Raw genomic sequence first — 22,022 nt, forward strand, 5'->3', positions numbered from 1 at the left:
TTCTAGTACATATTCTTTTTTTAAAAAAAAGCCTTTAGAAATCAAAAAACTATTCTTAGCACAGCGGCTGTACAAAAATAGGCTGTGGGCTGGATTTAGCCACGGACTGTAAGTGGTTTTCCCATTTAACACACTGGCTCTCTGCTTCTCCCACACTACTCATCCGTTTAACCTTTTCCCATTTTTCCACCTAGCGACTCCTACACCCTTTAGGACACTCCTACTCAGAAACGAAGGCTCTCAGACCCCAGCAGAGACCTCAGGGAGAAGCTGCATTGAAAGAAGCTGCAGGCACCTGAAGCAGCTGCACCCACACCGGGTCCGAGGAGCCCTGCTGAGTGAGCCTCCCCACCAGCTCTAACCTGGGGCCCGCACTCTAGCAGCCTTCTTAGTCAATGCACTCAGCATCTTGAACGTGACCTGAAATTACGCTTTCAGTCCTTTGCTTGTCTACCATCCTCTGAACTCCTTCCAGGGAGGACCGTATCCCACTCATCTTTAAATTCCCAGAGTTCAGCATGGTAGATGAAACACAGCAGCGCTCAGTGAGTATCTGCTAACCAAAATGAATCTAGTCTCAAGTTTTTCATCTATGAAAGGGCATGACAATCTGCATCATACAGAACTACTATAGGGATACGAAGGAAAACTGTGATTCGCATAATGCTTGGTGTGTCATAGGTACTCCCATTAATGTTACCAATACATGCAACATTATTCACTTAAAACTGCATTTATGAAATAACAGTGAAGAATAACACAAAATTAAGTTTACTCATGGTTTCTACTGCACAAAGGTTGTCTAAATATTTTGACTAACATTTCTCTAAAAAAGCACAGAAAGAGCAAGTTTTATTACAAATAGGATTGAGTTATTTTTTTTCCTTATGTGTATTTCCATTAATTTGGCTATAGCACTTTTGTTTTGTTTTTTGGTGGGTTTTGGTTTGTTTTTTGTTTTTGTCTTTTTGAGACTGAGTTTCACTTATGCAATTCAAGCTGGCTTTGAACTCACTTTGTAGCGCAGGCTGGCGTCAAACTTGCAGCAATCCTCCTGCCTCAGCCTCCCAAGGTCATAGCATTGTGTGTGACATAATATATTTTAACAGAATAAGAATGGAAACACATATATCCAAAGAAATGTACACTCACAATATATCAAAATTTTAGAAAGAATAGTTCTGTGACTTACTTCAATGAGAAACATTATTCTATACCCTAAAAAGCATACATCGGATTAAAAAAAAAAGCATATGTAGGTACTTGAAAATCTTTATTTGTGGGAAAAACATACTTAGGTTTTCCTCTTGTTAAGACATCTTAGTTATTATAGTATTGTTTTGGCTCTTAAACAGAAGTAAAAAAATAAAGAGTAGAAGAGACAAAAGGGAAATGGTTCAAAAGATGAGAGGGGAAAGCAAAGAGAGAAGTGGAAAACGGGTCAGAAAACATAAGAGAAAGAAAAATATTAAAATCAAGACACTGAAGAGACTAAAAAAAGTTAAAAGAAAGCCGGGTGTGGTGGCGCACGCGTGTAACCTCAGCACTCAGTAGCCTGAGGCAAGAGGATGACTGCAAGTTTGAGACCAGCCTGCGCTGTAACGTGAGCTCAAGGCCAGCCTGAACTGCATAGTGAGACCCTGTCTCCAAAAAAAAAAAAAGTCAAAAGGCACTAACATAAATAATTTCTCACGCGCCAGTAACATGAAGTTCAAGCTCCCTAAGGACAGCAAAAAGAAGGGCCCCAGTTATGTGGTTACAGTCTGGGTACGAGCAGCACAGGCACAAGGAGAAGTGTCAGTGGCGAGGCCGAAGCACACGTGTGTGTCCATGTGTACACACTGCAAAGGGTGTGGCAAGATGGCATGGCCCACTGCCCACGTGCACAAGGCAGGAAACAGCCGTGGCCCTGCCTCTGAACGCAGTCAGGCCCCTCACACCACCCTTCAGTTCCCTCTTCAGCATCAGGTGATCTGTTCGTGATTCAGAAAGTGCCTGTTAGTCACCAGCTCAGCTCGCCACAGCTTCCCAGGTACATCCTGAGCCTGCTGAAGGTGCCCCAAATCCTTGTAAGGCTGCCGTGCCCAGCACGATCTGCTCAGCATTTAGCTGTGATGGACAGCTGACGAATCTAGGTGCATTTCTTGTTGACTTTCAAAACAGTCATACATTTATCATAACCCAGTAACTCAAGGTCTTTTTGATTCACTGTAATGTGGCAACCAAGGACAAACATTACCATTCACCACTATTCAGTTACACCACTATTCAGTATAAATCATACGCCACCCCGTAGTCTCCTGGGGCCCACATCAATTCTAAGAGCCCATTCAGTTTCAGGAAGCAGCTTACTTCCTCCTTCCAAGCAAGCTGCACCAAAAATAACCAAGAATAAACCTGCAAGCTCCATGTGATTTTCTAGGCCTTCAGCTCAAAGATTTGTTACATTAACAAATATGCCTCTCTCATCATTAAGAGGGGCATTCATTGGTTTAATAACAATTCAGGTTTTATTTCATTTACAGTCTCTTAAAAGTACTTGAGGTTTGGGCTGGGGATTTAGCTCAGCGGCATAAGCGCCTGCCTTGCAAGCAGGCAGTCGTGAGTTCGATCCCTGGTACCGAAAAAGACAAAAAAAAAAAAAAAAAAAAAAAAAAAAAAAACTACTTGAGGTTTGATTTTTTTTTTTTTTTTTTTTTTTTTTTTTTTTTTCTATATCAAGGCAATTCTTCTAAGTCCACAGGCAACACATCCTGTTTTGTTCCTGGTTCTGTGGGAAATGAAAATTATGTAAGAACTACTTTACAGACACATATTTCCAGGAATATCATCTGAAGAAAATTACAGAAGCAACTCAACTGGAAACATACTATTTCTTGAAATCTGTGTAATAAAAACATCTTAACTTCATCATGTAAGTCATTTAAGTATTTACTTAACATCCTGAACACTATTTTCTGGGTGACAGAAAATTGAATCGAATGCAAATTTATTATCTGTATCACTTAATGTAATATTCATTCAACTGCCACAGTTACATCTCATATAGTAAATAACTGAAGTTTAGTCTTTCTTAAACACTCTGGTCTTAAAAACTGCAAATTGTCATTATGGCAGGCGGCTTACAGAAAACATAAAAATTACTTTAAATTTTAAGGCCTAAAAAACTGTTGAGAGGATTTCAAGTTACAAAGGTATACACTCAAGACAAATTAAGATATTATTTTTCAAAATCCACCTTTTTTTTGGTTTTTTTCCTTTTTATTGGTACCAGGGATTGAACTCACGACTGCCTGCTTGCAAAGCAGGCGCTTATGCCGCTGAGCTAAATCTCCAGCCCCTCAAAATCTACTTTTTAAATGAATATTTTTATATTACAGGTTTATTAAAAGCTGTAAATGTAGAACTAGTTTGTTATGGATTAAAAACTGGTGGTCAACTTAACACCAGCTGGATTAAATCAGCATGGTGCTGAGCACAGATGTTCCGCCTGAGGAAAGTTGTCAGCACAGAGACATGGAGAAGCAGAAGCGAGGCCTTGTGGGTTTTCCTACGTGTTGCTGTTTGAGCCACTGGTTCTCCTGGAAGAGCTCAGCATGACTAGTTTCCCCAGTGTGAGTTCGACCATTGTCACTGGAGGAGGTGGGGAGCTTTGTGAGAGAATTCATTTTGGGGGAGCTCTGGTCCTTACATCAAGCATCACTTCCTGGTCCAGAGGGGAAGATGTGTGCTGTTTAACCCCCAGGAGAAACTCATCATGCTGGCTTTCTCGCATGTACTCAACTGTGCTTAACGTCGGAGGAGCTCAGGACCTCCATTTTGCTGAGGATGGCCACAGTGCTTTTCAGGGCAGCCCTGGTCTTTATTATAAGCATGCCTTCTCGGCTCCAGTGTACCTACCAGCACAGCTCGTTCACCTTACTGGCATAGACTTTCTAGCTTCCACGGCTGACCTTTGGGTCTTCCCAGAACAGATCCATAAAAGATATTGGCATAAGTCCTTCTCATGGGCTCTAGACCTCCAGTTGGACTTGTGAGAGGCACTGTCATGGGCTCTAGGTCTTCATCTGGACTCATGCAGGACAATGCTGTGGGATCCAGGCCCTTAGGTGTATATTCTGTGTCTTTAGTGTTGTGACTTCTGCAGTTTCTTGTGTTAAACTCTGGATGACCATCAATAAATATTATTATAAATTCTGTGCCCTGAATCTAATTGTTTTCCTCTCAACCCCTGACATCATAGTTCAAATAGTTTTTTTTAAACACTATAAAATTATTTTGAAAAGAAGTAAAATCTAACAAGATGTGTCTTCCACAATACAGTGCAAACTTGGGTGACATGCCAGATGTCACGCCAAGCACTCAGTGAGCATGAGTCCACATGCTAAACCTCAGGAGGCTGGTTCAGCAGCCAAGCAACCCCAAGGCTCACTCTAATTCTACTTCTAAGGGGAAGAAATGCTGAGGCAGCTAGGCCATCACAGCACAAAGTAAGTCCAAACAGTAACAGGACAAGGGAGGCCGCCTCCTATGCTAATGAATCGAAGAAAGGGCGTTCTTTTCTCCACAGCCTCTGAAACAGGACCAAAACCCACATGCCAGCCTGCAGAGGGAAGGTCGGCAGCCTGCCTGTCCAAGCAGCCTGCACTCTGGGCTGCATGGATGAGTCAGAGTCACGATGCACATCAAGGCCCACGTGGGTCCCATTCTTCAGTCCATCTGGGACAGAAATCTTGGGTTTCTTGGGCAGAGTGGTCAGGAAGTCAATGCTGACTGGTTCCCTTTATGGCAGAAGCTCAGTAATGACTTAAAGCCCATGACAAGTTCCCCACCAAGCAAGTGCTGCCACACTGAGGGATAAATTAAGTCTCCCTGCTAATCACTAATTCGGCAGTCAGGACAAGGTCACTTTCAAATTCACCATGAATGTTTTAGTGATAGATAAAAACAAAACACCGAAGATAAGGGGCCTAGTCCACTTCCAGTTTCAAAAACCACAAATAAATTTGAAATACTGAATGCAACTACAAAATGTCTTGCAAAAAGATGCTGGAAATCTTATTTACATAGTCCTTCCAAGCATGAGCCACTATTTAAAAACCCCACTGGTATGTGTTTTCTATATTCACCACCACCACCCCTTTTTTGGCAGTACTGGGAAGTGAACCTAGGACCTCTGCATTGAGCTATATCCCCAACCATTTTTAAAATTCTGACACTTTCCTAAATTGATCAGGGTGGATTCGAACTTGAAATCTTTCTGCCTCGGCCTCTTGGAGTGGTAGGATGACAGATGAGTGCCACCATACCTGGCTTTCATTTCCTTCTATATGTCTTTGTACTAAGCTAGACAGTTTTCCTGGACAAAAATTCCATAACATGTCTTTCTTTTTTATTTCCCCTTTAACACACATGAATACATAATACAACACTAAGAAGCTGCTCCTACTACTACTATAAAATTGCCTTCTGATCATTAATGATCACCTAATTGTTAAGCCCAAGGGCACCTTCTTACCAGCATCTCATTTTCTGTAGCAGGTAATGCCAGTAACCCCCTTGCTGAGACTTGCAGATTTCTGTTTGTTCGGCACCCATAACTCAACACCATCCCGGCTCTCTGCCCGCCTCCCAGCTTGCTCAGGTCAGCTTCCTCTACCAAACCCACTTCCTCCCACTACAGAGACAGTCCCAAGGTTCTGTCCTTGGCTCTCCAACTCCCACTTCAGTCTCTTCCTTCCTATCAAACCTACTCATGTTCTCTCTCATCCAGAAGTCTTCTCCTCTGGCTTCTCCATTACTCAAAACCCGTCTACCCTCTAATGCCAGTACAAGTTCCATCTTTTCCACAAACAGGACAGCCAACCCAACGACTACTTCCTAGGCATTCTTTTTTTTTTTTTTTTTGCCTTTTTGTCTTTTTTATCAGTACCGGGGATCGAACTCACGACCGCCTGCTTGCAAGGCAGGTGCTTATGCCACTGAGCTAAATCCCCAGCCCCCGAGGCATTCTTTTTATACAGTTCTCAGAAGAACGTCAGGAAGAAGATACCGACATGAGCCTTATTTTGCAGTTGAGAAAACCGAAGTGTAAGTAAATTCGCCAAATGTCACACCATAGTGGACAGTGATGGAGCCAGAATCCAAACCCAGGACATCTGACCCCAGAGCCTATCTCCTAACCAAGGTGTAACGAATTACAACCCACCAGTCAAACCTGGCTCATTGCTTGCTTTTATTATACCCATGATCTAAAACTAGTTTCTAAATTTTTACATGTTAGAGAAAAACATCAAAATCATATTTCATGACTCATGAAAATTACATTAAATTCAAATTTCAGCATCTATCAATGAAAGCTCTACTGAGACACAGTTATATACTGTCTGTGACCGTTTCCACACACTGCCAGCTGTGTATTTCTGACAGACAGCACGGCCCTGAAAGCCCACAAAGTCTCAAATATTTACTGCCTGGCACCTGGTGACTTAAAAGTTTAAGAATTTTCTTTTAACTACATTGTAGTGCTCCTCTTTAAAAGAATTCTCTGCTCCCTTACTTCCTATGCTGGAAACAATCTGCATCTCTCTTAGAACAGGTGGTCTGTTTTGCTTTACGTTACACCTAACTTCTATTTTTCCTCAGTACACAGTAATTTCCTTGAAGACATCCCCTTGGTGCCTCATTTATTGCTGGCAGCCAATAAATGTTGGATGATTTTAAATAAAATATTAAAGTGTACATCTTTAAACAGATTTCAGCTGTTCCACTAACATAGTCACCAGACTCCATACTGGCAGGACAGGAAAAGTAGGCACCCACAATCACTTCTGTCAGATGAATGAACTGGTACAGCCTTTCTGAAAGGCAACTGTGCCTTGCTCATTTAATATCTTAAATGTACATTTCCTAGGATTCAGAAATCCACGGCGGGACATTTCTTAAGGAAATACGCAGAGCAGTATGCAAACATGTATGCAGTACAAGTGTTAGAGGAGTCCACACACGTACTGAGTGCATATATTACAACCAATCACGGGACCAAGTCCTTTTAAATGAAGAACCTCACAACTCTTAGTACAAACACTATGATTAGCCTTACTTCATAGGCAAGGAAATTAAAACTGGAGAGTTTAAATAGTCTGTCCAAGGTTAAGGGGTTTCAGATGACTTTTTTAAGTGGGAAAACTACAACTGATTTTAATTTTTTACATTATTACTCTTTTCCAAATTTTACACTGTAATGAGAAGGAGTTACAAGTGTAACAATTTAGGGCAGTAAGACTGCACAGAAACCTTCTACTTTTTCCCTCTTTGGGATCTTAAAGAAAATACCCAGAACAAAACAAACGGTTCTCACTTTTCATCTACTTATTTTTTGTGTGTGTGTGTACTTTTAAAAGTCCAGTAAAAGTTCACCACTCTACACTCTAAAACAAAAATGGTATTGACCCCATTAAACAGCCTTGAGAACATTCTGGATTTTATGTGTTGGCTGCATGATTCTGCCATTTTTTTCCTTCAATACTGGGGATTAAACCAGGGTTTTTGCACTGAGCTACCTCCTTAGCCTTTTTTGTATTTCATTCTGAGACACAGTCTCACCAACTTGCCCAGGTTGGGCTCAAACTTGGAATTCACCTGCCTCATCTGTCAGAGTGCTAAGATTACAGATGTGTGCTACTACAGCTAGGTCAGTTTTTATGGTTTGTGACTCATAATAAATAAAGCTCTTAGGACATGAAAATGGATTTGTTTATAATCAAATCAATTTAGAGAAGTGGGCTCCCGCTGCACAAATCAAGTGTGGGGCTTTTCTAGATTCAGGCTGCTTTGTCTCTTACCCAAAAACACCAGACAAGGATCTCCTGCCACATCTACACTGAATCAGCACAAACGGTCCAGCCAGTTCTATTCGTTGCCAATATGATCATGTGACAAACTCTCTAGAGCCATGCCTTACCTCTTCCGGCACAATAATTAATGGGTACTTGTCCTCAGATAAAAAGTTGAAAATAACCCATATTTTAAATGCATCTTCTTCTACAATGAGCAGAGGACTCTTCGTGAGATTTTTTTTGACACAAAGGGTCCAACACATCCTATTGAATTCAATCTTGTCAAAGTTGTCTTGGACCTAAAAAAGAATGAGAAAAACTCCAATGAATCAACCCAAAACAAGAAGTAGATAAGCCAAGTAAAATAGAAGCAGAAGAAGTCTTCAGGCTGCCACATGAGTCAATCCAATTAACCAACAGCCAAACCCCGTTTGCTCTGGTGCTGCACTTCAGCACACAACTAAGAACATTGTATTAGCCTGACACTGATGCAGCATTGGTCCACATTTGTAACTGGCCAGACACTGACCTGTCAAATAGCTACTTTTTCATGAGCACACGGTATCTTCCCAAAGGGCCTACCAATGCTGGTTCCCAGATGGAGCAGTGTACACTACAAATGTCTTTGCCTCACCTGTACAATATGGTCAAAGAAGATACCTTCTTCAAGGAAAACTATTTCGCTGAAATTCTAAAAAGACAGTTTTGCCATTCATTTGTTCAGTATCTACTCTTTTTTTGTCAAGACAAGGTCTTGACATGTGGTACAGGTTAGCCTTGAACTCATAATAATCCTCCTGCCTCAGCCTCCTGAATGCTGAGATTACAGGTATGCACCACCATGCATGGCTGGGGCTGGTATTTTTGATCTCTAGTATTCAAGGCTGATTATTCTCCAGTTAGGTCTTATTTTCAGAGAGACACAGTATAGGATCGTGTGACGAGTATTATAACAGAGATAAGCAGACGATTCTGTAGGAACACTGAGGGGCTAATCAAATCTTAAGATATGGATGAACATTTACAGAAAGAATGGCATGGCAACAGAGCTAAACCCTAAACAACTTTCAAGAGTCAGGAACAGGGGGCTGGGGATTTAGCTCAGCGGCATAACCGCCTGCCTTGCAAGCAGGCAGTCGTGAGTTCGATCCCTGGAACCGGTAAAAAGGAAAAACACACACACACACACACACACACACACACACACACACACACGAGTCAGGAACAGTATCTGAAAGTATTTCTTTAAAATCAAGAACAAGACAAAAATATCTACTTGCACCACTCCTGTTTAATACACTAGTTGAAATTCTAGCTGGAGCAATTAGATAGAAAAAAAGAAAAGCGATTCAACTAGGGAAGTAAAAAGTCAAATTATCCTTATTTGCAGACGATATGATCCTATAGTTAGAAGTCCCTAAAGATTCCATCAAAAAATTTTTAGAACTGATAAATCCAGCAAAACATCAGACACACACACACACACACACAAAATTGGAGGAAAAAAATCCCAGTAGAAGATGCAAAGAATTAATATTATTAAAATGGACATATTAACTGGAGATGACCTACAAATTCAATGCAATCCTCATCAAAATTCCAATGACATTCTTCACAGAATTAGAAAAAAGCAAACTTAAAATTCTTATAGAAACACAGAAGACCCAGAAAGAATGCCAAAGCAATCTTGAGAAAAATGGGCAAGACTGGAAGTATTACAATACCCAGTTTCAAATAAGACTTCAAGCCACAGAACAGAAACACCCTGGGACTGGCACAAAAATAGATACACAGACCAATTGGATAAGCAGGGACACAGCAACAGACCCCTGCAACCATAGCCACCGATTTTGGACAAAAGGACCAAAACCATACATTGAACAAAAGACATTTGCTGAGCACACTGAGTACTCATATGGAGAAGACTGAAACTGGATTAGTATCTCTCATACTGCACAAAAACTCAATTTTTTTTTTTTTGTCTTTTTCGTTTTTATCGGTACCAGGGATCAAACTCACGACTGCTTGCTTGCAAGGCAGGCGCTTATGCCGCTGAGCTAAATCCCCAGCCCCACAAAAACTCAACTTAAAATGAATGAAAGATGCAGGAGTAAAACGCCAAACCTTGGAAATGCTACAAGAAAACGGGAGAAATAACTGAGCTCACAGGCACAGGCAACATTTCCTAAACTGGACTCAACAGCACAGGAAATAACAGCAAAAATCAACAAACAGGACTAGATCAAATTAAAGTTCCTTGCTGGGCATAGTGGCACGCAGCTGTAATCCCAGCACTTGGGAGGCTGAGGCAGGAGGATCATTATGAGTTCAAAACCAGCCAAAACCAAAACCAAAACCAAAGTGAGCTCAAGGCCAGCCTGGACTGTACAGTGAGACCCTGTCTCAAAAAGTAAAAAAAAAAAAAATTTTTTTTGAAAAATTAAAGTTTCTGCATGGCAAGGAAACAACCGATGCAGCAATGAGATCATCTACAAATTCATCTACAAATGAGAGAAAATCTTCCCCAGCCACTCTTCCAATAAAGGGTAACATCTGGAACATACAAAGAGCTAAAGAAAAACAAAACAAAACAAAAAATAGCCCAGTCAATAAATGGGCAAATGAATTAAACAGACAGACAAAAGGAGTACAGATGGGCCAGGGATATAGCTCAGCAGTATAAGTGCCTGCTTGGCCAGTGCAAGGTCCTGAGTTCAATTCTCAATACCAAAAAAAAAAAAAAAAAAAAAAAAAAAAAGGAAGTGCAGATGTCCAGTAAGTATATGAAAAATGTTCAACATCTTTAGCCATTAGAAAAATGTAAAACAAAACTATTAAAAAAAATCATCAAAAATATAAAAATAGTAAATCCTTCCACACTGCAGGTGGGAAGGTACATTAGTACAACTATTGTGGATGTTTCCTCAAAAAAAACTAAAAACAGAACTACCACATGACTCAGCTATCCCACTCCTTGACATACACCCAAAGGAAGTAAAGTCCAGGATACCTGCATGCCTGTGTTTATTGAGGTACAATTCACAATAGCTGAGATATGGAAACAATGGATGAATGGATAAGAAAATGTGGCATATACACACAATGAGAATTACTCACAAAGAATGAAATTATGTCATGTGTAGGAAAACGGACCTAGTAAGCATGCTAAACAAAATAAGCCAGACTCAGACAAGTAGCACATATTCCCCCAAATATATGACATTTCTTTTAAAAAAGCATTAAAGTGAAGGGCACTGTTATTGGAAAAGAAGAAAGCAATGAGGGAGAGGGGTGTCTGAAGGGGTACAAGAGAAGAGCTCCAACCACAATAGGTAACACACACATATAAAAGTACTACACTGAAACCCACCAAGCATGGTGGTATGTATGCTTGTAATCCCAGCCTCAGGAGGCTGAGGCAGGAGGATCACGGTGAGTTCAAGGCCAATCTGAACTGCATAACAAAACTTTGTCTTCAAAAAACAACTAAGTAAAAATAAAACAAAAAAATAAATTTTAAAAACCACTATAATGAAACTCAATTATTTCATGAAATTAATAGGCACTAATACATAATATTTTTAAACAGTCAAAAAGATTAAGAATGGGACCCAGTGTGTTCGAGACAGTAAAGACAATGAGAAAGCCTAATGGTGGAAACAGCTATAGTCACTTCGGAGAACTTACAGAAAGATGGGAATGGGGCACTTGATACTGGAGGGTGGCACAGTCAAGTACAAGGAATCGAAACCACCATGGGTACCTCCAAATGGAAAAGACATTTATTGGAAAAACAACACATCACCAACCACATGGATCTAAATGACTGGAAAATCAAGGCCCAGAAAATAGGTCAATACCCAATTACAGTGAAGGCCGGAAGTGCGGCTAAGTGCACTCGCAGAACAGTCTGATGGGAGCCGCTACCAGGACACTGAGGATGCCACCACTGTGAAGCCACTCATGGCAGTGAGTCTTGAAGAGCTTGGGTCACATCCTGTGTTCTAGATGCCAATGGGGCAGGGAAAATGAGGATATGGACTTTTCAGTTTCTCACTGTGAGACAGGTCCTGTTCCCCATCAAGACTGGAATTTCCCAATATAAAAAGAATTTGAAAGCTGAGCTGACCAAAAATGGCAAATGTCCACTACATGGGCTATAACAGGAGATGAGGTAAGAAAGTAGATGAAGAACATGAAAAGCCTGTCCGTGTTGAAGGAGTCAAGCCTTTATCCTGAATGTTGAGCTGGACGCAGTAGCAATCTGCACTTTGAAAGCCATGTTCTGAGACAGCATGGAAAGAGTCCTAGAGGAGGCAAGAGTAGGGAGCAGGGCAAACTGAGCGACACGCTGGGGAGCTGCAAACCAAGTGCTAGGTGCACCCTAAGAGACAAATCACTAGCTGGCTGCAGGAGGATGTTTTTCTTGAACTCTAACTAGAATCTGTGGGCAGCAAAACAGTCGCCCTGGCACAGGAAGATATCCTCCATGCTCTGCTTTCAGCACCTTCAGTCTGGCCCATTCCCACAACTGATTCCACGAAAGAAAAGCCCCGGCAGCCCCTTTATACATCCATCATTCACTTGGCCCTAACACTATTTACTGAGACTTACTATATGCTAGGCATTTATACACAGTGTCTCACTCAAACTTTGCATTAGTCCTATAAGGTTAAATACTGATTGTATTCTATAGAGTAATAAGAAAAGGTCTGGAAAACTTTGAGTAGTTTTACCAAGTTCACATGGCTGATAAAACATAAAAGCCAGAGTCAATGGAAGTTCAAATTCCAACTCTCTTCACTCACCAAACTGCCTGTGGAACTCAGCAGACTGAGACTAAGTGATGGAGGCTATCTATGCAGAACTAGTTTCAAAGGCTGTTCCCACCAGCGCTACCCAAACCCTGAAACACACTAAGTGGAAGATATGCCACACAGGGGAAATGACGTGTGCACAAAAGCTTAGTCTTTGAGGAACAAGAAGCAATTCTATGTGGATTGTGTGATGAGTCAGGATTCCTGCAGAGAAACAGCTAAGTATAGCTAGAAAAATGAACAAGGACCAAATAGCACAGGGTAGTTAATAATTTGAAGGCACAGGCTACAGGGAAACAACAGCTGGGGTACAGAAAACAAGAAGGTCATGTGCAGCCCAGGCTAGTACTGTGTGGAAAAGATAGCATGTGAAGTGGACCTTAAAATACAATGGCAAATACAAGGAAAGGCACTTCAAGAAACAGCAGAGGAAATGACATGAAAAAGGCATGGTGGTAGTGGCAGCCTACACTTGGAAACAGTGAGGAGCCAGGCTGGTCGGACATGAACACAGGAAAACAGTAAGCCAAGAACTAGAGGCAAGCTAAGATCAGATTTATGCTCTGCTTGGCAACTGACTTTATTCTAAATACGAGAGAAAACCAGAAAAAATTGTGAATAGAGTGATGATTAGCTATTTCAAGAAAATTATACTGATAGAACTATATAAGGTACATTTCAGTAAGAAGGACAGCGCAGAAGGGAAAAAAAAGGATCAGAAGATTCTGCAGTGCCACCAGGCGAAACGCATCCAAGACCTCAGCGGGGTCTATTGATCGGAAGAGACAGAAGACATGAAGACAAAACAGGTGAGGTTTTCAGGACTAGGTACCTAGTTCAAGGTCTTCACACAACAAGGGAGAAGAAAAGATACAGTATTCAGTTACAAACATCTTCAAATTGAAGCTGTGATTAGACATTTTATTTCTCAGCTTTCTTGTCACTCAAAGTACCTGACACCCACAACTGAAAGAGGAAAGGTCTATTTTGGTTCGTGGTTTCAGAAGTTTCATGAATGAATGGATTTAATCCATTAATGAATATAACATCAATCACCTTCCAAAAGCCCTATACTTTAGATATAAACATTAGCATACATTTAGATAAAGCTGTCAAGATAATCAAGGAAGTAGCCGAATCGAAAAAGAAAATGAACACTCAAAAGTTAGTTGAGGGAGAAAAAAAATGCCAGAGTAGTGATCAGCAGCAAAATTCAGCTTCCTCTGAAGCCAGAACCCAGTGTTTGGAAAATAACAATGTGGCAAAGACAATGCAAAACAAAAGAGTAGATCCCAAGAAATCAGAAAAGTACTGAAGAGAAAATCAGAAGCTACCAGAAGCTGGAGAAATAGACCATGGGACAGAGAAAAGCACAAAGCAACCTGGAAGTTTACCCCAACTCCCAGGAAGGGGAACCTGCCTATGCAGACACAAAGTAACCCTCCAGGGCTGGGTGCTCAGGGCAACGTGGTGAACCAGGTCAGAGAAGGAGGCCTCAGGAGGAGCCCGTGGCTACTGTCAACTGCAAAAGCAGAATGTGGTTTTGCTCTGAAGTAACTCCTTCCACATGGCGAGCAACAGCTGGACAGGGAAACTAGTGCAGTGCCCACCATATTGCCAGAAATTGCTTAACCACAGACTATTTCAGGAAGGAGGTGATTACTTAAGACAGACTCTGATAATACCTTCACGCCGGGGTTCCCATACAACCTTCCCACAGTGACTAGATGAGAGACAGCCCTGGAAGATAGTCACCAAGAGGGTGCAGACTGCCTCAGCCAGCACAGAGCTCAGGTTTGATGTGCTTTCCCATCTACCAGCAGGAGCAAGGTCGGGGCTTGGCTTGGACGCTTGCCACAACCTGTGGTAAAACAGTGGGGGTGCTGGAACAGTCTGTGAGTGCACCTCACAAATCCACAGCTCATAAAGCCAGGCAGAGAAAATCATGACAGAACTTAAAAGGAACCCAGGCATTCTAAACTATTTTGAACTCATTTTTCTCTTCTTTTGCCTCTTTTTCTTCACTGGTTTATTGAGGTTCAGGGAATTTTTTTTCTTTTCCTTCTTTTTTTCTCTCTTTTCCTTTTAATTTTTTTTTATTCTCTCAATGCTTTTTTTTCTTCTTTTATTTTTTCTTTCCTTTTTTTGTTGTTTTGTTTTGTTTTTTGAGACTCTCAAGGGGCTCCAGTTTTATTTTTGATGGTACAGGCACTGGTATTTATCAATGAAACGCTAAGGGCCTGAGCGGGTGAGCAGCTGGTCTGCGATCCCGAAGCTGGACACGGCAGTATTTGAACCTGGCTCTGCCTAACGCCTGGGCCCTATTTGTCATGGCACCACAGGGGGAGTCACCAGGTGGGGGGTAAAGGGCCTGTTCCTGCGGCCAGGCCACCACGCGGGTTAGAAGTCACTCACTGTACTCCTCCAGCCTCATTAGGAGCCGAAGTAAGAAGGGTAGAAGGTGGCGCCAAAGACCAAGGACATGAAGCCGCGGGAAATGAGCGCGGGGCACCCCACTCGGGGCACCTCACTCCAGCCGGCGTGGAGTGAAGGGGTGGCTTTCCTATTCTTCTTTTTCTGTTATTTATTCATTAATATCCTACTACTCCAAAAGAATCCTTTGTCTCACTTTTCTCTCATCTTTCATTGTTTAAATTTTTCTTTCATTCTCCTGTTCCATTTCACACATATTTACCAGTGTAACCCTTAAGCTTATTAATCTTTAGATAGTTAACTGTTACTACTGTTGAATTCCATACTATTGTAAATAGAGGTAAAGTTGTTACATTAAGTAGGTACTTACTCTATGTCAGTATATGATTTCTCTTAGTGTTTACTCTGTAAGTCTGTGGTACAAACTCATTCTTATGGTTTGTCAGTATCAGTTTCTCTTAGACAATATTATTGCTGCTGATGTACTTGCTACTGCCAGGGTGGCACACTGTCATTGCTGCTGTCAATAGGTTTCCTCATTATGCCCATGTCTGGACTACCTTTGTGTTATTAACAACACTGTGCCCCATTCCCATTTTCAGAGAACTGGATGCTGGACTAGTTACACTGCATTCTCCATTCCCAAACTAATGGAAGCAGCTGCATCTTGGGACAGAGACAAAAGACTATAATTAGCCACCCCCACGGTGCATCTCCGAAAGGCAGACACTAATTAGAGATCTCCCAACTAATGATACACTCTTTCTACTACAGGTGCTTGCAAACATCAGCACAAAACAAAACAATCAAAAACAAACAAAAAAGACACAGGAAAACACAAAGCAAAAGAAGGCCTCCCCAACCCCAACTCCCAAAATCAATCCACGGGGCACAGATGGGGAGGAAAGCAAAAGCCACATCTGAAATATTCCAAAGGTTAACGGAGGAATTAAGAAGTAAATGAATAAATTGCTCAGAAAACATATCATCAGCCAGGCATGGTGGCACATGCCTGAAATCCCAGCTCTCAAGAGGCTGAGGCAGAAGAATCAACATGAGTTCAAGGCCAGCGTGGCCTACACAGTGATTTCAGGATCTTCCTGAACTACAGAGTAAAACCCTGCCAAATAAATAAATAAGATATAAACAAACAGATAGTGGATGGGATAAAACCAGGGAATTTACAAAAGATGCTAATGAAAAGCTGAGCTACACAAAATTACATAAAACATAAATGACCCACTTAGCAAAGAATTAGAGTTCATGAAAAGGTTCTAAAGAAAACCCAGAAGACTAAAACTTACATTGAACATAAGGGTAGTAGAAGCAAACAATATAAGGACAGAACATTGAAAGTAGAAGACCCTTGTTATCAGACACCAGTTATTCAGATACCTTAAAAACAACACGATAGCAAAGAACAGGAAAAATGTACTCCATAGCTGTTACAGGATGCAAACAAGACTAATCTAAGATTGACTAGAATTAATGAAAAAATATCCCCTGTTCCTGGACAGGCAGAGCCAATAGTACCAAAACAGTCATACTTCCAAAACAGTTACAAATGCAGATGTCTTGTGCTCTGGTGAATGATTGGGGGATGACAATGCACAATGCATGCACCATTGTTGCCTCCTGATTGATGTGCTTTGAAATTTTGTTGTTTTTTCCCTTCTTTTTTTTTCTTTTTATCCTTGAATAAGATGGATTTGAAAAAAATTGATATACAGATTTAATATAATTCCAATCAAAATACCAATGGCATTCCTCACAAAACTAGAGAAACAATACTATAATTGATATGGAAGCAGAAGAAACTCATAATAACAAATTATCAAGTTCATATTATTAGAACATAATGCACTGAAACTAGAAATCAAGGATAAAAGAAACCACAAAAATTATAAAATACCCTCTTGAATACTCAGTGGGTCACAGAAGGAATCAGTTCCTAGAATCACATGATGATGCGGTACAACATGCTGAAACATGGGACACAATAAAAGTAATGCTAAGAGGGAAGATTAAAGCTATGAATCCCCACATCAGAAAAATGGAGTGAGTTCAAACAAATAACTTGATGATGCACCTCGAGGTCATAAAAAAAAAGAACAATCCAAATCCAAGACAAATATAAGTAAGGAAATTATATAGATCAGAACAGAAATTAATGAAATGGAGACTAGCACCACAAAGAATCAATAAAACAAAGAGTTGGTTCTCTGAAAGAATAAAAAAAATAAACATAAAGAATAAACTTAGCAGGGCAACCCGCTCAGGACCCCCTTCTACCTCTCCTCACACAGAAGCTTTCTTTCTCTCAATAAATATATTCTACTCTTCATATAAAAAAAAAAAAAAGAATAAACTTAGCCCAATCTTGTAGTGGCATACACCTGTGATCTCAGCCCTTGGGAGGCCAAGGCTGGAGGACCAGTGGTTCAAGGTCAGCCTGAACTGCATAGCAAGACTGTCCAAAACCAAACAACAAAAAACGAAACAATGACAGATTGCCAGAGCAATTAGGCAAGACAAAGAAATGAAATGGACATGCACAGAAAAGGAAGAAGTTATCATTATTTGCAGATGATTTAATCCTCTACACAGAAGACCAAAAAGCTTCTACCCAGATTCCTAGAATTTATAACCAAATTCAGTAGTATAATAGAACACAAAGTCAAAAAACAAAAATCAATAGTATTCCTATTAAGCAATAAACTCAAGGAAATTAGAAAAATAATACCTTCACAATAATATCAACAAAAATAAAATACTTACGTATTAACCTGACCAAGAAAGTGAAAGAAGACCTCTATAACAAAAAGTAGAACACTCTGAAAAAGGAAAATGAAGAGAGAAAACTTCTAGAAACTGTAACGTCAATGATTTCTTGGATATGACACCAAAAACACAAGGAACAAGAGCAAATATGACAAACGGAAGTGAGGTAGGATAAAAGAAATAAAAGGTAGAAAGAAGACAAATCATAACAAACACTTGTACTTTTAAGAAGACTTCCCCAGCTAGACCTTAGCCAAAGTGACCCAAGTGATCCCTATCAGCATTCTTTTGGCTAAATTTAGTTTCTTTCTCTATCAAACTCATTACACCCAAAATTCCTCAAGAATAATGAAAGTCCACATATTAGCTTAATTGAGAAAGTAAAGAACAGGAGTCTGATCCTAAAATAAACAGGTTGAGAGAATTCAAAGAATGTTTAAGCTATCTATTCAAAAACAAAAAAGCAAGCAAGAAAGAAAAAGAAATACAACCCTGAGCCCATACCTGTAGAATGTACTATTGACATAGGGGAAATTTAACTCCCAACCTGCCAGGTATCACATGTACTGAGTTCATTCACATCCCCTGACACCGAAGAATGAATTCTAAAGAGTGGTAGAGGTTAAAGGTAAGAAAGATTACTGAGAAATAACTTCTGAGAGACAAAAGGAGTCCCAAAAGTGGTTTGTCAGGGGTGCTTTATACAGCGAAGTCACAATGTTGTTACAACGTGAGTCAAACTACAATCGACCAACAGCATTACATATAATCATTTAGCTAACATTGATAACCATTCAGCTAACACTGACCCAGGAGGGGAGGGAGGCATGTAGCAAGGGTACATGGAAGGGCAATTTTGAGAAAGTATAAGACCCAAAACAATGAAGAAGGGAAAATGAGAAGGCTCTTATATAGGATACCTACATTCCTAACCCCAAACTCTTTCCAGAGCCCAAGTCCTATATTACTATGGCTCACACTAAATCATGGATTCCTTGAAATAGAGGGCCATAGTTTATTCACTTCTGCCTAGCATGCAGGGTTTGTTTGCTTGTTCACTCACTGAACCACTTGTGAGGGTTTACGAGGCACCAGTCTTGTGCTGACAGTGGACAACATGCTTAATTGGACACCAAACAATACAGCAAGACCCAGCAGTGTCCAAGTTGCAAACCACCATGTAAGTGCCACAGAGGAAAAGCTCAGGATGCTGTGAGAACACGTGAGAACACGTAACACTGTGCTTAGCCCCAGGAAGGGCAGGTGCCCTGAGGAAGTGACAACCATGCCAAAACCCGGGGATGAACAAAAACTGGCTGCATTTCCTAGATAGAGGAGACCAAGGCAGAGGGAGCGCCACATCTGAAAGCTGTAAGGCAGGAAGAGCCTGGGTAATCTGAGGAACAGAGACAAAGACAAAGCACGTGAGCAACCCCAATGTCCACCAATGACTGACTGTGTGGACCAAAAGTGGCACATCTGTAACAGAATACTTGGCCGTAAAAAGGAAGCACTGTCACATGCGACTACACGGATGAACCCTGAAAATACACTGAGTTGAAGAAGCCAGACACAAAACGCTGCACATCACATGACTCTGTTAATATTAAGTGTCCAGTTAGGCAACTCCATAGACAGAAAGTAGAGCTGTGCTTGCACAGAACAGTGAGGGAGAACACTGCAAATGGACGCAGGGTTTGGGGTGAAGTAGGGGTGCAAATCTTCTAAAACGGACTATGGTGAGACTTCACACAAAACAGGGACTATACTAAAAGCCACTAAATTATAGTTTGTGCTAAACAAGTCAATTATATGGTGTGTGAGTCATATGTCAAAGAAGCTGTAAATTTTTAAAGCACTGTTTCTTTAAACTGTAGGACTCTTTCTGCAGTATTGGGGAGTGAACCTAGAGCCTCTACACTGAGCTATAGTCTCAGCCCTTTTATTCATTTTCTCATTTTGAAATAAGATCTTGTAAGTCACTAAGTTGTTCAGTCTCCATTTTTTATTTGTTTGTTTTGTGTTTTTTGAGACCGGTCTCACTATGCAGTTCAGGCTGGCCTCGAACTCACAGTGATCCTTCTGCCTCAGCCTCCTTAGGGCAGGGATTACAGGCTTGTGCCACCACGACAAGCTCAAAGCCCTTTTATTGACACAGAAATGTATAATCCTCCCAGTATTCAGGAGGCTGAGGCAGGAGGATTGCCATGAGTTTGAGGCAAGTCTGGGCTACACAGTGAGTTCATGGCCAGTCTGAACTATATAGCAAGACCCTATCTCAAAAATAAAAAAGAAAAGAAATGTATAATCGTCTACTGCTTCACAAATATTATGAAAATGTAGAGTATAAATTATTGTGCTAGATTAAAACTGTAACTTTCAACAGGTTGCAGTTGGTGCGTATCTGTAATTCTAGCTGTTCAGAAAGCTGAGGCAGGAAGTTCACAAGTTCAAGGCCAATCTGGGTAACACAGCAAGACTCATTAAAAAAAAAAAAAAAAAAAAAAAAAACCTAGTATGAAAGATAAAATAGCACAGGGTAAAGAGCTGTAAGAAATAAATTGTAGGGGCTGGGGATTTAGCTCAGTGGCATAAGTGCTGCCTTGCAAGTGTGCAGTTGTGAGTTCGATCCCTGATACCGATAAAAATGAAAAAGACAAAAAAAAAAATTGTAAAAGCACAGGTCTGAGTGCATTAGCATGATACCACTTTGTATTTAGTGTCGGTTGTTAGCTCCTTCCTCCACTCTCGGCTTATACTGCAGTGTGTTTTCACATGTACTTTAAAAATGTTTGCAGTGCACAATGAACACACTCATCATGTGGAGCTGATACATGTACATGACATAGCTTAACTCTTTTTATCTCTCCTTCCCCTCTCCCAATATCTCTTGTCCTCTTCCCATTTGCCAAAGACCTATCTCCCGATTTCCTATTCCCTATATTTTATTTTGCTCTTTGATTTATTTAAACTTTGAGGTTTTGGGGAGTTTTTCTTGTTTTGTTTTTTAAGATAGGATCTTGCTATGCAGTTCAGGCTGGCTTTGAGCTCACTTTGTAGCCCAGGTTGATCTTAAACTTGCAATAATCCTCCTGCTTCAGCTTCAAGGGCTGGGATTATAGACATGTACCACCACATCCTGCTTCTTTGGGTTTTTCATATAAAAGAAACAACGTAAATTCTGTGTAATGTGCCTGATTTATGTCACTCACCATTATGGATTCAATGTATACCCATTTTCCTACAAATAACTCAGATTTATCCTTCTTTACAGCACAGCAGTACCCCTTTGTGCATAAATATCACATTTTCTTTATCTTTTCATCTGCTGGACATACAGGCTGCTTCTGAGTTTTATCTTTTATGAATTATGCTGCTATAAACATGAGTACATGTGGATCACTATAATATGATGTCTGTCTTTAATTCTTTGGGGAAGATACCTAGCAGGGGAACAGCAGGGTTGAATAGAATTTCTACTTTGAAATTTTTGCAAAATCTCCATACTGATTTCCATAATGGCTGCACTAGTCTATACTCCCACCAACAGTGTAGAGCGGTTTCTTTTGTCCTCCAACCCCTCTAGCATGTTATCATTTGATTTCTTGATGACGACATTCTTTATGGAGTACGACAGAATCTCAGTATGGTTTTAACTTCCATTTCTCTGATGACCAGTGAGGCTGACCTTTTTTTTTCATGTATTTTCATGTGTTTTTCACTTCTTCTGAAAAGGGTCTGTTCATTTCAGTTACTCATTCTTTGAGTGGGTCTTTTATTCTGAAGGAGTCTAATTCTTTGTGTTCTTTGCAAATAAAGTTTTAAAGCTGTGGGGTACTCATCCAACTATCAGAAGGAACTTGAAACCACATTTTACACAAGACATGTAACTGTCACATGAGCAGCAAGCATGTTGAGAATGTATACACACAAAAGGGAAAAAAGCAAACATGAAGATGAGAAAAACAATGCAGAGGAGACAATACAATGACCTGAAATGTTTTTCTCCTGCGTGCACATATGCTTCAAAAAACAACAAAACTAGAAAGGGGCTGGGGATTTAGCTCAGTGGCATAAGCACCCGTCTGGCAAGTGCGAGGTCATGAGTTTGATCCCTGGTCCAAAAAAACCAAAATTTTAATTTGAATAGTTA

General features: G+C 40.6%; 1 protein-coding gene across 12 annotated transcripts in view; it reads right to left on the minus strand.

The window, feature by feature from the left end:
- Swap70 (switching B cell complex subunit SWAP70) overlaps nucleotides 1–22,022 on the minus strand; it is a 74,541-nt gene that overhangs the window by 25,109 nt on the left and 27,410 nt on the right. For all 12 annotated transcript variants that reach the window (XM_063251929.1, XM_063251928.1, XM_063251926.1 and 9 more), the window contains exon 3: nucleotides 7,964–8,137. In XM_063251929.1, coding sequence (XP_063107999.1) covers nucleotides 7,964–8,137 — 174 coding nt within the window. The remainder of the gene's footprint in view (nucleotides 1–7,963; nucleotides 8,138–22,022) is intronic.

The sequence above is a fragment of the Cavia porcellus genome, unplaced genomic scaffold (genome assembly GCF_034190915.1).
Source record: "Cavia porcellus strain 051 isolate PalLab524CR breed Dunkin Hartley unplaced genomic scaffold, mCavPor4.1 scaffold_6, whole genome shotgun sequence".
In the NCBI taxonomy this organism is placed as follows: Eukaryota; Metazoa; Chordata; class Mammalia; order Rodentia; family Caviidae; genus Cavia; species Cavia porcellus.